Source organism: Salvia splendens, chromosome 19 (assembly GCF_004379255.2).
Source record: "Salvia splendens isolate huo1 chromosome 19, SspV2, whole genome shotgun sequence".
In the NCBI taxonomy this organism is placed as follows: Eukaryota; Viridiplantae; Streptophyta; class Magnoliopsida; order Lamiales; family Lamiaceae; genus Salvia; species Salvia splendens.
The window spans coordinates 27,502,828-27,517,828 of NC_056050.1; the positions used below are offsets into that span (position 1 = coordinate 27,502,828).

At 40.9% G+C, this 15,001-nt stretch overlaps 1 protein-coding gene across 1 annotated transcript; it reads left to right on the top strand.

Moving 5' to 3' along the window:
• Positions 1-1,435: 1,435 nt before the first annotated feature.
• LOC121779584 (protein ACCELERATED CELL DEATH 6-like) lies at positions 1,436-15,001 on the top strand. Its single transcript, XM_042176922.1, has 5 exons — positions 1,436-1,510; positions 3,439-3,642; positions 12,814-13,501; positions 13,582-14,114; positions 14,195-15,001. The coding sequence occupies exons 2-5, from the start codon at positions 3,490-3,492 to the stop codon at positions 14,807-14,809; spliced, it is 1,989 nt and encodes a 662-aa protein (XP_042032856.1). The 5' UTR covers positions 1,436-1,510; positions 3,439-3,489; the 3' UTR covers positions 14,810-15,001.

The window sequence follows — 15,001 nt, forward strand, 5'->3', positions numbered from 1 at the left end:
ATGACCAATTCCAAAGTTTTTTCATTTTAGTCCGACTGCGAATAGGAGTCCCAGTTCATTATTACTATGAACAGTAAGAGACTCCCACATTCCACTAACTCATTCCACTCACATATCATTTAAAATTAATATATACAAGTGAGACTCATATTCTACTAACTTTCTTCCACACACTTTTCTTAACATTTCTTAAAATCTGTGCCGGATGAAAATGAGACTCCTATTCGCGGACGGATGTAGTAGCATTTTTTGTGGGGACTTAAAGTTTCACTTAGTCATCTCCTCACTTTGTTTTATCTTATGTCATACTCCCTCTGTCCGTAAATAGGAGTCTCATTTATTTCTGGCACGAGTTTTAAGAAATGTTAAGAAAAGTGGGTGGAAGAAAGTTAGTGGAATAGAGGTTCCACTTATATATATATATATATATTAATTTTAAATGATATGTGAGTTGAATGTGAGACCTCTTTACTATTTATGGTAATTATGAACCAAGACTCCTATTCGGGGACTGACCGAAATTGAAAAACGGCATTCCAATTCGCGGACGGAGGGAGTACAAAATTTAATGAGCTCGCAGACAGGTAGATATGAATGATGATTCTACCTAGGGATGTCAATCGGGCCAGCCCGTCGGGTTTCGGGCCAACCCTACTCGGGTTGCGGGTCAATCGGGTGCGGGCTAATCGGGTTGTGATTTCTTTTGGGTTATAAAAGTTCAACCCTAACCCTAAAAGCTCGGGTTTCGGGCTAGCCCAGCGGGTTAATCGGGTTACTGCCGATAATATTGACATGCGATCAATCCAATAAATAATGATTAATATTATTTATATTTATACAATGTAAAACATTTAATTATGATATATTTGAGATATATGCTGAAACTCAATCATAAACAAGATCGAATATCAATATTTGAGATATTTCGTGAAATTTTAATGCATGTTTTAGAAATTATAATATTTTTTTATTGAAAATTTTAATTTATTTATCAATTAATATATTAATAAAAATTCAATATATAATTTGTATATTTAATATAAAATTGAATGTTGTTTTTTAGCTATCTATATTATAAAATTAATCAATAAAGTGTCGAATTAGTAGTAAAAAATAGAATAGTAGAAATTTTATCGGGTTTTCGGGCCAGCCCATCGGGTTTTAGGGTCTGGCCCTAACGGGTTGCGGGTTAATCGGGTGCAGGCTAATCGGGTTTTGATTTTATCGGGCTAGAAATTTCCAGCCCTAACCCTATAAATTTGGCGGGCTATTCGGACCAGCCCACAGGTTGCGGGCTACATTGACATCCCTAATTCTACCATTCACAACTACAGTACTATTGATTTTGACAACACACTAATTCAAAAAAACAAAAAATAAAAACTAAAATTCTAATGAGAATTTCTTGGAAATTTCGGTCCTGCTTATACTTGAAGGCAGCACAGGTTTTAAGTCCATCTCTCTCCTGAGTCATTTTACTTTCAATTCAAGGGAATTCTGCTTCATCAAGGTTTCAACTTCTTCTCTCTTTTTTCATTTCAGTAACTTTTTAAACAAATTTAGCAACACTCTTCTTCTGTTATACGCAGCAGGGCCTTTATAATTTTGTTTCTTTTAAATCAAAATAAAAAATAGTGGATAACATATAGTATTTCCCCAACGATCAATCTTTCTTCGTCAAGCTGTATGCATTACTTTGAAGGATCATAATGATGTGTTGGTAACTATGGTGATAAGAACTACCGCATTTGCTGTTATATATCTAGGAACTTTTAAAGATACAATCTTGTTTCTTAATAAACCTGGAAAACTACCGCTTATCCACATTTATTTAATTTAAAGGCGGTGGCTTATGTCAAATTTTCTTAAGTTAACTTTGTGAAAAGATTAATGTTATTAAAATTGGTGTCGATTTGTTGGATGCTAAATTATATATGGAGTAACTTTATTTATAAGTTTTCGATTATGAGATATTTGGTCTTTTAAGAAGAAAATAAAGATAAGAAAAAAAAATTACTACCACGCTCCCCCAAATATTGTCCCACTTTGACTCGGCACGGGTTTAAAAAATGTAATGGAAAATGAGTTGAAAAAGTTAGTGGAATGTGAGTCCTACATTTATATATTAGTTTTATAATAAAATGTAAGTAGAAATGAGTTAGTGGAATATGAGGTCCACTACAAAAATGGTAAAAAGTGAAATGAAACAAACTTTAGGGACGGATGAAAATAGAAAAATAGGTCAAACTTTCAAGGACAGAGGTAGTAGATATTATGCAATTTTTTTTTAAATGTCTAACTTTAAAATTAAATATTATTCTCTGTCTGCGATGTAAAGCTCATTTTTCTATTTTGGGATGTTCATGATATTATGCAATTTTTTTCAAATGTCTAACTTTAAAATTAAATATTATTTTCTGTCTGCAATGTGAAGCTCATTTTTCCATTTTGAGATGTTCGAGATTTGAAGTTCCATTTACTTTTTTTTCCAATTTAGATAGGTGAATCAACCATTCAACTAAATCATTACATTTACAATCTAATAAACAAATATATAAAAGTGAAGTACATATTTCATAAACTTATATTTTCACTTTTTTTATCCATTCTTTCTTTCTTTATTTTATCAATTAATATTAATTTTTATTACCAAAATAAACTTTTAAAATACTTCGTAAAATCTAAACCTTTACTAGTTTACATATTACATGTTTTGTTTATTTTAAAAAGTCTAATTATTTATCTTAGTAAATATAATTGTGTAATATTTGAAATGATTTTGGATTTTATAGATTTAGGTGCTTCACTCACTTATTGTACAAACCTCACCGATGAATCCTTAATTTCTTATACTTAATAGGTAGTGATATAATTACCTGTTTACAATTATAAAATACTTTATTTCTTGTAATATAATAAGGAGTAATAATGGATCTGTATTCATACATCTTTTAAAATCAATTACCTATAACCAAAAAATGATCAAATCATTACAATTTAAGTTTATATATAGTTTTTAGATGAATAACATGTATGTGCAACCTAATACATGTTTATACTTTACCAGAGATAGGTAATTATTATTATTATTATTATTATTATTATTATTATTATTATTATTATTATTATTATTACACCTCCTATTTGAGTATAAATATACTATCATTTATTTATAATTAAAAGATATATTAATTATACATAACTATAAATATTTAATTTCGCTCCTTCGTTTCCGGATTTTTGATCCACGACTAATCTCGCTATATTATTTTATCTAATGAAACGAAACGTTGTCTTAGTTTATGAGTTTGCAGTCCTGAGATGTTGTTTGAGCAAATTAAAGTCTGTTTTATTTTAGTATATATGTACATAATCCTTCATTCAATTTGTTATTTTTATGTTTGTAAATATTGTTACCAATACCATCTCCTTTATCAGGATCATTCATCGTTTCTATTTGAGGTAAGATCGGACGTAGTATCTTCTTTCATGGAAAACAAACAAGAAGAAGAGAAGATGAAAAGTGTGTCGAATCTGGCCCTAGATCTGAAGGGGGAAGCTGAGATTAAAGATTCCTTCACATTTGAGGAGCTTAAACCAAAGCCACAACCGTCACCACCATCAGTATGGCACGTACCAAAGGTTATAAATATTTTATTACTATTATTATTACTTTATTGATAAAAATAAAGGTTAATTTTGGTACTAAACATATGATCAAAATACGAATTTGGTCCAAAACATTCGCTTTTTAAAAAACAGGTCCATAACAAATAAGGGCGTGTTCACATTCTCCTATATGTTAAAGCCAGGAAATAAATCTTGGCTAGAATTTGGAGGTAGGACCCACCACTAAAGAATTCAATTTCCATGTTCACGGAACAAGTTTTGGCCACGTATCACATTGGTAGAAATGTAATTTTACCTTCAATTCTGGTTGTGGGAAACTTTCCCAGATACAAAAACTACCTCGGAGCCGTGTTTTAAAATTGGTCATTTCATGAGTGAATAGTGCGGGCTTTTGTCTTTTCTAGGGCTTTGAAGTAATAAATATATGAAACTGAACGGGAGAATTTCTCAAGAATTAACCCCAATTCTTGGTATATCTATGAATCTGAACGGCTCCTAAAAGTATCGCCGAATTAGTCCTTTTTCAATGGTTCCGTAAAAAAACTTACGGTCAATGCTAATTGCACGGTGGTATGACCGTTAGTTTTTTTTATGGCACCGTCAAAAAAGGACCACTCCGATAAGAATTTCATTTGTTATGAACCTGTTTTTCAAAAAGTGAATGTTTTGGACTAAGTTCGTATTTTGATCATATATTTAGAACAAAAATTGACCTTTACTCTTAATTATTAGCTGGTTTTTGGAGTTTAGATATTACCACTATTTTCACTTATACATGCTTGAGGAAGGTAATCAGAAAAGAAAGAAGTTGAGTTCTTATGGTCTTAGTATGGTGTAGAGTTTTTTTTAAGTTAACATTGTGAAAATATTTAAAATTATTAACATTATTGATGTCGATTTGTTGGCTGCTGAATCATAACTTTGGTTTAAACGAATAACTTTCTATAGTGTTAGATGTTATACAATTTTTTTTTTTGTAAAAAATGTCTAACTTTAAAATTGAATAATCTTTTAGGATGAAGTATTTTTTATACCATATGCACCCACAGATAAAAAAATGTTGAATCAGACAACAAATCAAATATTGCAAATAATGATCCTTTCACCGACTACCGCGGTTGTAGTATGTACTCTGATGAATCAGCGAATTTTTGATGATGATAAATGCTCGTAAAAATAAATTACGACACAGAGAATTTTACGTGGTTCGATTTACTGAGGTAAATCTACGTCCACGGGGAGAAATGGGGGCAGGTTTGTATTGCTTGATCTGCGAATTACAGCTTACAACACAGACTTGCTATATGATTATTTCTCTAGAGAGATTCTTAGAATTTAACCGAAGAAGAAGCCCTTATCTATCTGACCTAGGTTCTATTTATACAGTGAACCAAGATCGTGGCATGCAGCATTTATTAGGTAGTGGATGTCGTGGAGATCGTGGCGACCTTGCATGGGTCCACTATCCTGCATGAGTTAATGACTGCTTGACACCACTAAATAGATCGTGGGTGTAGTGGAGGTGGAAATCTTGCATGAGTCCACTATCTCCTCGTTCGGTCGAATACTGAGACCGAACTGCTGAACTTTGCCGAGCAGCTTTTGCCGATCTGAGAGTAGAGCTCGATGCCGACCTGAGAGCAGAGCTTGATGAGTTGGCTTTCACCGAGCTGTAGGCTGGGGCCGAACTCTTTGGTTGTGCCGAACTGAACTCTTTAGTCACGCCGGACTGATACTCTTTAGTCATGCCGAACTGATACTCTGTCTTGGGCTTTACTGCTGTTGGGCTTGTTTAGTACGTACTCCATCACTACCCCCCCCGAAAAGCGAAGTGAATCACTTCGGCATTCTGGATAAAAGTATGGGGTAAGTTGATGTTTGTCCACGGTCTCATGAAGTGAACTCTTCTTTGACCGGACTTGGTTTGTGTCCTAATTTGGCGAGTTTTATCGCTCGGATCGAACTTTCCGTTGTCCTAATTTGGGGATCGGACTTTCCCTTGTCCTAATTCGGCGAGTTTTATCGCGTGGATCGGACTTTCCCTAGTCGTAATTCAGGCAAGTTTTATCGCGAGAATCAGACTTTTGTTGCAGTTCGTTTCAGACGAAGTGCTTGATTCTTAAGCCGAATTGTGGTCTTGTATCTTCTGTAGAAGCTTTGACTCGCAATCGTTGGCTTGTTGCAGCTCGTTTCAGACGAACTGCTTGTTTAAGCTGAATTGTGGTCTTGTATCTTCTGTAGAAGCTTTGACTCACAATTGTTGGCTTGTTGCAGCTCGTTTCAGACGAACTGCTTGTTTAAGCTGAATTGTGGTCTTGTATCTTCTGTAGAAGCTTTGACTCACAATCGTGTGCTTGTATATGTTCTAAGAAGGGGATCAGCCTTCGAAGAACAAGATACCTCAGTAACATTTGTAAGAGACGACACGCACAGAGACAGACAAAACATACAGACAAAACGCACAGAGACAAATAAAGACTAAACAAACCAAATAAAGCACATTGAGCAAACAGGACTCAAGACTGACTGACCGGACTGTCTCTTACAAATGGAACTTTTTGAGGTTGGAAATGTGCCATGTTCGGGGTACCTGTTCTCCTGACATGTGAGCCAATTTGTAAGACCCTTTGCCGAGGACTTCTGATACCCGATACGGACCTTCCCATGTGGGTTCGAGCTTGCCCAGCTTTTCTGCTCGGCTTACTTCGTTGTTCCTCAGGACGAGATCTCCCACTTGAAATTGCAGCTTCTTCACCCTTTGGTTGTAATACCGGGCTACTTGCTCCTTGTACTTGGCTGCTTTTATGCATGCCAATTCTCTTCTTTCTTCGGCAAGATCTAGCTCGGCTCTCAGTCCGTCGTCATTCATTTCTGAGGAGAAATTTAGAGTTCGGGGACTGGGTACGCCGATCTCCACCGGAATCACGGCTTCAGTGCCGTATACCAGACTGTACGGAGTTTCACCGTTGGAGGTTGTGGGTGTAGTTCGGTAGGACCATAGGACTTGAGGGAGATTTTCTACCCATTGTCCTTTGGCTTGTTCTAACCGAGCTTTTAACCCTTTCACCAGGATACGATTTGTTACCTCCGTTTGTCCGTTTGCTTGTGGATGAGAGACCGAAGTGAACCGCTGTTGAATATTCAGCTCTTGGCACCAATTCTTGAACGTCTTGTCGGTGAACTGAGTCCCGTTATCCGAGATGAGGATGTGGGGTATGCCGAATCGGCACACTATGTTCTTCCAGACGAAATCCAATGCCTTCGAGCTCGTTATCGTAGCTAATGGTTCAGCTTCCACCCACTTCGTAAAGTAGTCCACGGCAACGATTAGGAATTTCATTTGCCGAGGAGCTTGAGGAAGTGGTCCCACTATGTCTATGCCCCATTGCATGAAAGGCCAAGGGCTTTGCATAGTGGATAGATCGGTCTGCGGCATTCTTGGGATATTTGCATGGATTTGGCACTTCGGGCATGTCTTGACGAGCTGCACTGCTTCTTGTACCAAGGTTGGCCAATAATATCCCCATCTTAGAACTTTTTTAGCTAAAGCTCTAGCTCCGATGTGGCTGCCGCACGATCCTTCATGAACTTCTCTGAGGATGTAGTCCGTCTCTTCTGGTCCTACGCACCGCAATAACGGCTGGAGGTAAGACTTTCTAAAGAGGACTCCTTCATGAAGTTCGTACCGAAGTGCTCGGCACGTGATCTTCCGAGCTTCTCTCTTATCCTCGGGCAACTGTCCTTGATCCAGATACTGCAAGATCGATGTCATCCAGTTCGGCGAGCTGGATACTGAATGTACCTCGGCTTCATCAATGCTTCGATGCATTAATTCTTCCGCCTTTGAGCTCGGATCTGAGGCCAACTTACTTAAGGTATCTGCTCGGCTATTTTCCGCTCTGGGAACGCGGATTATCCGAAAATAGGAGAAACTTCGGCTGATGCTTTGCGCTTTGTCCAAATACTTCTTCATTCTCTCGTCACGAGCTTCACTTGTACTCAACATGTGATTTACTATGACTTGTGAATCACAATGGACTTTGAGAGATTTGACGAGCAGACTTTGCGCTAACTGGAGTCCGGCAAGGAGGGCTTCGTACTCGGCTTCATTATTAGTAGTGGGGAATAGGAACCGAAGTGAGTAGGTTACCTCGTGTCCGTCGGGAGCGACGAGTAAAATACCAGCTCCACTTCCCATCTTGTTTGAAGCTCCATCTACGAATCCGCTCCAGCAGTCTGGCGGCTCTACTTCGGATTCCAAGGGCTGTGTTAGTTCGGCATTGGCAGAATTTTTTTGTTCGGCAATAACAGGGATTGCTTGATCGAACTTGGCCTCTGTAAGAAAATCTGCCAAGGCTTGTCCCTTGATGGCTTTCCGAGGTAGGTACTCGATTGAGTGTTCTCCCAGCTCTATGGCCCATTTGGCGATTCTGCCTGATGCTTCTGGCTTGGTCAAAACTTGCCGAAGAGGCAGATCGGTTAAGACACATACCTTGTGAGCATAGAAGTATGGCCGCAGTCTCCTTGCTGCATTTACTAACGCCAGAGCAATTTTTTCCAGAGGTTGATACCTTGTTTCTGGACCTCTTAATGCTCGGCTTGTAAAGTAGATGGGAAACTGCTTTAGGCCTTCTTCTCGTACAAGCACCGCGCTGATGGTTTGATCTGATGCCGCTAAGTATAAGAATATTACTTCGGCTTCGGTTGGAACAGAGAGAATAGGAAGCTCGGCTAGATAACTTTTGAGCTCGTCAAAGGCCTTTTTCTGCTCGGCTCCCCACTCGAACTTTGGTGCCTTTTTCAACACCTTGAAGAACGGCAGTTGCTTTTCGGCTGCTTGGGAAAGGAATCGATTCAGTGCGGCTAGACATCCGGTTAGCCTTTGCACGTCATGTATGGACTTCGGCATTGCCATGTTCTGAACGACTTGAACTTTTGAGGGGTTTGCCTTGAGTCCGTCCTTCGAAACCCAACAACCCAGAAACTTTCCCGAATCTACCAAAAAGGTACACTTTTGGGGATTAAGTTTGAGGTTGGCTTTCTTGAGCACGTTGAGAGTGGACTTGAGGTTGTGCTCGTACTCCGAAGTGCTTTTGCTTTTGACGACTATATCGTCAACATACACTTCGACCTCCTTTCCAATCAGGTGCCGAAAAAGCTTGTCTACCATCCTTTGATAAGTGGCTCCGGCATTCTTTAAACCGAATGGCATCTTTTTATAAGCGAAAATGCCGAAATCGGTAATGAAAGCTGTTTTCGGAGCGTCACTCTCATCCATCAACACTTGGTGATATCCTTTGTATAAATCAAGAAAACAGAAAATTTCGAAGCCGATCAAAGCTTCTACTTTTTTATCTATATTCGGAAGGGGATAGCAATCTTTAGGACAGTGCTTGTTTAGATCGGTAAAATCTATGCACATCCGCCATCCTCCTTCTTTTTTCTTGATCATCACAGGATTGGCCACCCAGGAAGGATATTTCACCTCGAATAGTACATCCGCTTTTAGTAATTGGCGGACTTCGTCATGGATGACTTGGCTTCTTTCTGCCGCAAAGAGTCTTTGCTTCTGTTTTATCGGCCGGACCGAAGGATCAATATTTAACCGATGAGTGATTACCTCGGGGGGCACTCCGGTCATGTCCAACGGAGACCATGCAAAGACATCTTTGTACTCCTTGAGGAGCTGAATGGTCTTTTCCCGGAGTAAAGGCGTTCCTGCGAAGCCGACCTTGACCGTTCTGGATGGATCATCTTCGTATAACTGAACGGTCATTGAGTTCGGCTCTGAAGTGACTTCGGTCATCTCGCTTGCCTCTGACTCCGGTTGCTGTGATTGCTATGCTTGATGGTGCCGAACTGATTGCTCGGCACTTTTAAGCGCAATCTGCAGACATTCTTTTGCTCTCTTTTGATCACCTCGGATGACCGCTATCCCACCTTTAGTGGGGATCTTGATGGTGAGGTGATAAGTAGAGCAAACGGCCCGAACTGTGTTGAGCCAGTCTCTCCCCAGGATGATGTTGTACGGGGACCGAGCTTTCACCACAAAGAACTCGATCATCGTATTGGAGCTTGTAGGCGCTTTTCCCACCGTGATCGGAAGGCTGATAATACCTTCTGGGCGGGTGTCCTCCTGGGCGAAACTTTTCAGAGGAAGTGGAGCCGGATTGAGCCGAGCTGGATCCACTTCCATTTTATCGAAACATTCTTTAAAAAGAATGCTGACTGACGCTCCTGTATCCACAAATACTCTGTGGATCAGTTTGTTTGCCACTCCGGCTTGAATGACAATAGCGTCTTGGTGAGGAGAGATGGCTGGGACGGGATCGGCGTCTGAAAATGTAATCATTTCGTCTTTCTTCAGCCTTTTATGTGTTGGCTCCTCTTGATTGGAACCTCTGCGTTCTGCTTTTAGGGACGACTTGGTCTTCCCGGCAGGGAGAGCATCAATAGTCAGGATTACTCCATCATATTGCGGCTCGTCGTCGTCTTCGGGATCCTCATGCCTTTTCGGATCCTGAGGATTGCAGTTCGCACCTTTCTGCTTTTTGTTCTTTTTCGGCTGCTTGCTTTGGTATTTTTTTAACGTTCCTGTTTTCACAAGAACATCAATACCTGCAGCCAAATCTCGGCACTCCTCGGTATCGTGACCGTGGGTGTGATGGAAGGAGCAATATTGATCCTGAGGTCGCCGCGCGGCTGATTTCGTCATTCGCTTTGGTCTTTCGAACATATCGGAATGTAGTTCGAAAATTTCCGCTCTTGACTTGTTCAGTGGTACGAACTGAGCGGGCGGCTTCTCGGGATTGAGACGGGGTCCCAATCTGTCTTGCACCGGAGCCCTTTGAATTCTTTCAAATGGAGTCCGGCGAGGATGCCCGCGATCGCTATGATCGGGCTTCCTTCTGTCTTCTCGGGACGATGAGCTGTCTAACGACCGTTTGAGACGGTCTGCCTCATCGGCCCGGGAGTACTGGTCCGCAATGTCCCACATTTCCTGAGCTGTCTGCGGACCGCACTCAACGAGCTTCCTGTAGAGAGCTCCGGGCAGGATTCCATTTTGGAATGCCGAGATGACAAGCAGATCGTTGAGATCGTCTACTTGCAGGCATTCCTTGTGGAATCTTGTCATGAAGTCGCTGATTTTTTCGTCGCGACCTTGACGAATGGAAAGCAGCTGAGCCGAAGTGATCCGGGCTTCCGCTTTCTGAAAGAACCTCCTGTGGAAAGCATCCATTAGATCTCGGTAGGATCTAATGCTGCCTTGAGGAAGGCTGTCGAACCATCTTCTGGCGTTCCCGACGAGCAGCTCGGGAAACAGCTTGCACATGTGGACCTCATTGAGACCCTGGTTCGCCATATTATATTGATAGCGTCCCAAGAAATCATGAGGATCCTCTAGCCCGTCATAAGTCATTGACGGTGTCCGGTAGTTCCGCGGCAAAGGAGTTCGGGTGATGTCGTCCGAGAACGGAGTCTTTAATGCTCCGTACATGGCGAACCCGACATCTCTTCGGTACGGAGGAGATGGAGTTCTCCTGTGGTTCCGGTACCGAGGAGGAACAGGAACATGTCGGGGTTGAGGATTCTTTCTCCTGGAAGACACGTCACTACTGCGGTAGTGACTTTCATGTCTGGATGAGGAGGGAGAATCCGTCGTTGTCTTCTCCGGCTGTTGGCTCTTCTGCAGGAAGGTTAAGAACTCCTCCTGCTTCTCGGCCAAGAACAGCTTGACAGCTTCATTTAAATCGGGCTGCTGGGAAGACTCGGTGCGATGACTCCTGGAGTGGCTTGTTCCTCCTTCGTGAGAACCGGAGGTAGATGTCTCCCGAGGCCGTTTTTCAGACCTGCGAGCTGGACTAGCTTCCTCACGGTGATCACGAACGGTATTACGGGTGGTATGTGATCTGGTATGCATTTTTTTTTTTTTTTTTGGGGTGGAAAAAGGGTCAAAAATTCGCTTTATCACAAATTTGGTTCTCTGTTTCCCACAGACGGCGCCAGTGATGAATCAGCGAATTTTTGATGATGATAAATGCTCGTAAAAATAAATTACGACACAGAGAATTTTACGTGGTTCGATTTACTGAGGTAAATCTACGTCCACGGGGAGAAATGGGGGCAGGTTTGTATTGCTTGATCTGCGAATTACAGCTTACAACACAGACTTGCTATATGATTATTTCTCTAGAGAGATTCTTAGAATTTAACCGAAGAAGAAGCCCTTATCTATCTGACCTAGGTTCTATTTATACAGTGAACCAAGATCGTGGCATGCAGCATTTATTAGGTAGTGGATGTCGTGGAGATCGTGGCGACCTTGCATGGGTCCACTATCCTGCATGAGTTAATGACTGCTTGACACCACTAAATAGATCGTCGGTGTAGTGGAGGTGGAAATCTTGCATGAGTCCACTATCTCCTAGTTCGGTCGAATACTGAGACCGAACTGCTGAATTATTGCCGAGCAGCTTTTGCCGATCTGAGAGTAGAGCTTGATGCCGACCTGAGAGCAGAGCTTGATGAGTTGGCTTTCACCGAGCTGTAGGCTGGGGCCGAACTCTTTGGTTGTGCCGAACTGAACTCTTTAGTCACGCCGGACTGATACTCTTTAGTCATGCCGAACTGATACTCTGTCTTGGGCTTTACTGCTGTTGGGCTTGTTTAGTACGTACTCCATCATACTCCTCCTATCAGGTAACTCAAACATGAGAGGTGATTGCTAATTGAGCGACTTGTAGGCGCCTATGGTTACATGGCAATATCACCATTAACTTTTTAATTTTTATCCCTCAATATTTTCTCTATCCGATTTAGTAGTTTCTTCCACACTCACGTCATACCATATATCCTCTCTCTATAATTCTTGCTCTCGTATTTAGGGGTGAGCATTCGGGTTTCGGTTCAGTCTTTTGCCCAGCTCAAACCGAACTGACACGTGACACTCAAGATTCGAAATATGTAAAGTATTATAACAACGCATCGAGTTTATTATCTACATTGAACTACAACATTGTCGATTATTCAATAACTACAAAAATTTGATTCTCTAATTCACCTTTACTGGATTAAATAAGCTGTCTTATAAATCCGTCACTTTGCGGTCGACCTTAGTTTTGATATGGAACTAATTTTATATATTTTGACTTAGGATTTTTTCTTTTTTTGGAATAACTCCAGAGCGTAATATCTGATGATATGAAGATGACCCAGAGGCAGCGAGAGGTAAAATTAATCCCTAATCAAAGCTATGAAGAAGATGAGCTTGTGAGTGCAGAGATGGACAAGGAATCTGACTTATATCTAGCAACCATAAGTGGTGATCTCGACCAGGTCAAAACAATTTTGAATATAGATCCTGAAGGTGATATTTTATCTTGGCTGAGCCCTATTCAAAACACATTTCTTCATGTTGCAGCCAAACATAGAAACCTAGATATAGTGAAATTCATAGCCAGTACAAAACCATCTCTCGTCTTGGCCAAGAACTTCAATGGAGACACTGTGTTGCATCTCGCAGCAAAAGGTGGAGATGAACCTATTGTAAGAGCCCTTGTGCGAGATCTCTCTCATAATCACACGGAGAAGCGTAATCTACTGATAGCAGAGAATGATATGGGAAACACAGCCTTGCATCAAGCATTATTTAATGATCAAATATCAATTGCTAGTTTTTTGATCCAGCAAGAACCTGAGCTATCATATCACCTAAACAAGCATGGAGAATCTGCCATTTATTTGGCGGTTAAAGCTGGTCTTGTAGAATGCGTCTCTTCTATTCTTGCTCAGTGCACGGATGAGAGCCGCCTAAATCTGCTTTTCCAGAATAAATCACCCTTTCAAGCAGCAATTGAGAGGGATGAAATAGGTATGCGATAGCGATTCGATTTCCCACTTGGTTGGAAACTGGAAAATGGTAAAACTCATTGGTTTTTTTTCATGCATCAGTTGTTTTAGAAGCCATAATCAAGGCGGAGCCAAAATTAATCCAGATGAGTGACAGTGAAGAAAGAAATCCGCTTCATTTCGCTGCATATTTGGGTAACCTAGAAGCAACACAATACCTGCTACAAAAATGTAAGAGAAATGCAACTAGAAGAGACAAAAGAGGTGAACTGCCTATTCATTTGGCAGCACTTGAAGGCCATGTTGACGTCATTCACACTTTGCTCCTATACCCCCCCGAAGCAGAGGAGCTGCTCGACAACTCTGGTCAAAATATTCTACACATTGCTGCCCGGAGTGGAAAATATAATGTGTTCCGTTTCATTCTCAAGAATCCAAATCTCAACTCCCTCATAAACATGAAAAATAAATCCGGAGACACGCCCCTGCATATTGCCACCAGGAATGATCATGCTAAGATAGTCAGTACCTTAACCTGGGACCAGCGGGTCGACATTAAGGCGGTTAACAACAATGAAATGACAGCCCTTGATGTTGCTTATGAAAAAAGGATAGATAATCCTTCTTTTGCAAAGGTATGTATGTACAGTTAGTTAACTATCTTATGATGGAATACAGTAGAATACATGTATTGATATCACGGTATGCGTTTCAGCGTTTGACTTGGGCTGCTCTGAAATCTGCATCTGTTCCTCAAAATTCAGATTCATATAGGAATGTGAATGTCAACTTGGATGTCTATAAGGAAAGAGTAAGCACTCTCTTGGTTGTGGCAACTCTGGTCGCCACAGTAGCTTTTGCAGCTGGTTTCACCATGCCTGGTGGCTACATTAGCTCTGAAACTGGCACTGATTTGGGCAAGGCAACATTGTGGAAGGACACGGTGTTCCATGTTTTTGTTTTATGCGACACAATAGCCATGTACACTTCACTCGTCGTTGTCACAGCTCTCATCTGGGCTCAACTAGGTGATACCACCTTAGTCATCTATGCCCTTGAGCTTGCGGCACCTTTGCTCGGAGTTGCTCTGATCATGATGTCCATTGCTTTCACAGCGGGAGTTACCATAGTTGTTACCAAACTCAGGTGGCTCCAAATCACTATGCTGGCCATGAGTACATCATTCATCGCCCTATTGCTTCTGCTACTGCTTCCCTTGTGTGCACCACTCACTTCAAGGAGTCGGATACTACGGTATCTTTCTTACTACCCATTTTGCTTGCTTGTACTCGTTAGTAGCACAAAGCCGAGCACAGCGCCGAATCATTGAAGTCTCAGACACCAAATTGTGGCATTGTATTGTATCTAGGTATTTATATGTTGGTTTGCACTTTTAATAATTCCAGATTATGTCGTCTCTAGTTATTTGTGTTGGTATGCACTTTAATCTACTAATAGTGAGGTAAAAACACTTCTTGTATTAGAAAATACATTACTGTCTTACTATTATCTATATGTCGTA

What these genes read in the sequence shown, in the direction of transcription:
- LOC121779584 (XM_042176922.1), top strand. Translation starts at nt 3,490, where the DNA reads ATGGAAAACAAACAAGAAGAAGAGAAGATGAAAAGTGTGTCGAATCTG. An exon ending in AATTGAGAGGGATGAAATAG is followed by an intron (nt 13,502 to 13,581) that starts GTATGCGATAGC and finishes TTCATGCATCAG; the next exon opens with TTGTTTTAGAAGCCATAATC. An exon ending in ATAATCCTTCTTTTGCAAAG is followed by an intron (nt 14,115 to 14,194) that starts GTATGTATGTAC and finishes TATGCGTTTCAG; the next exon opens with CGTTTGACTTGGGCTGCTCT.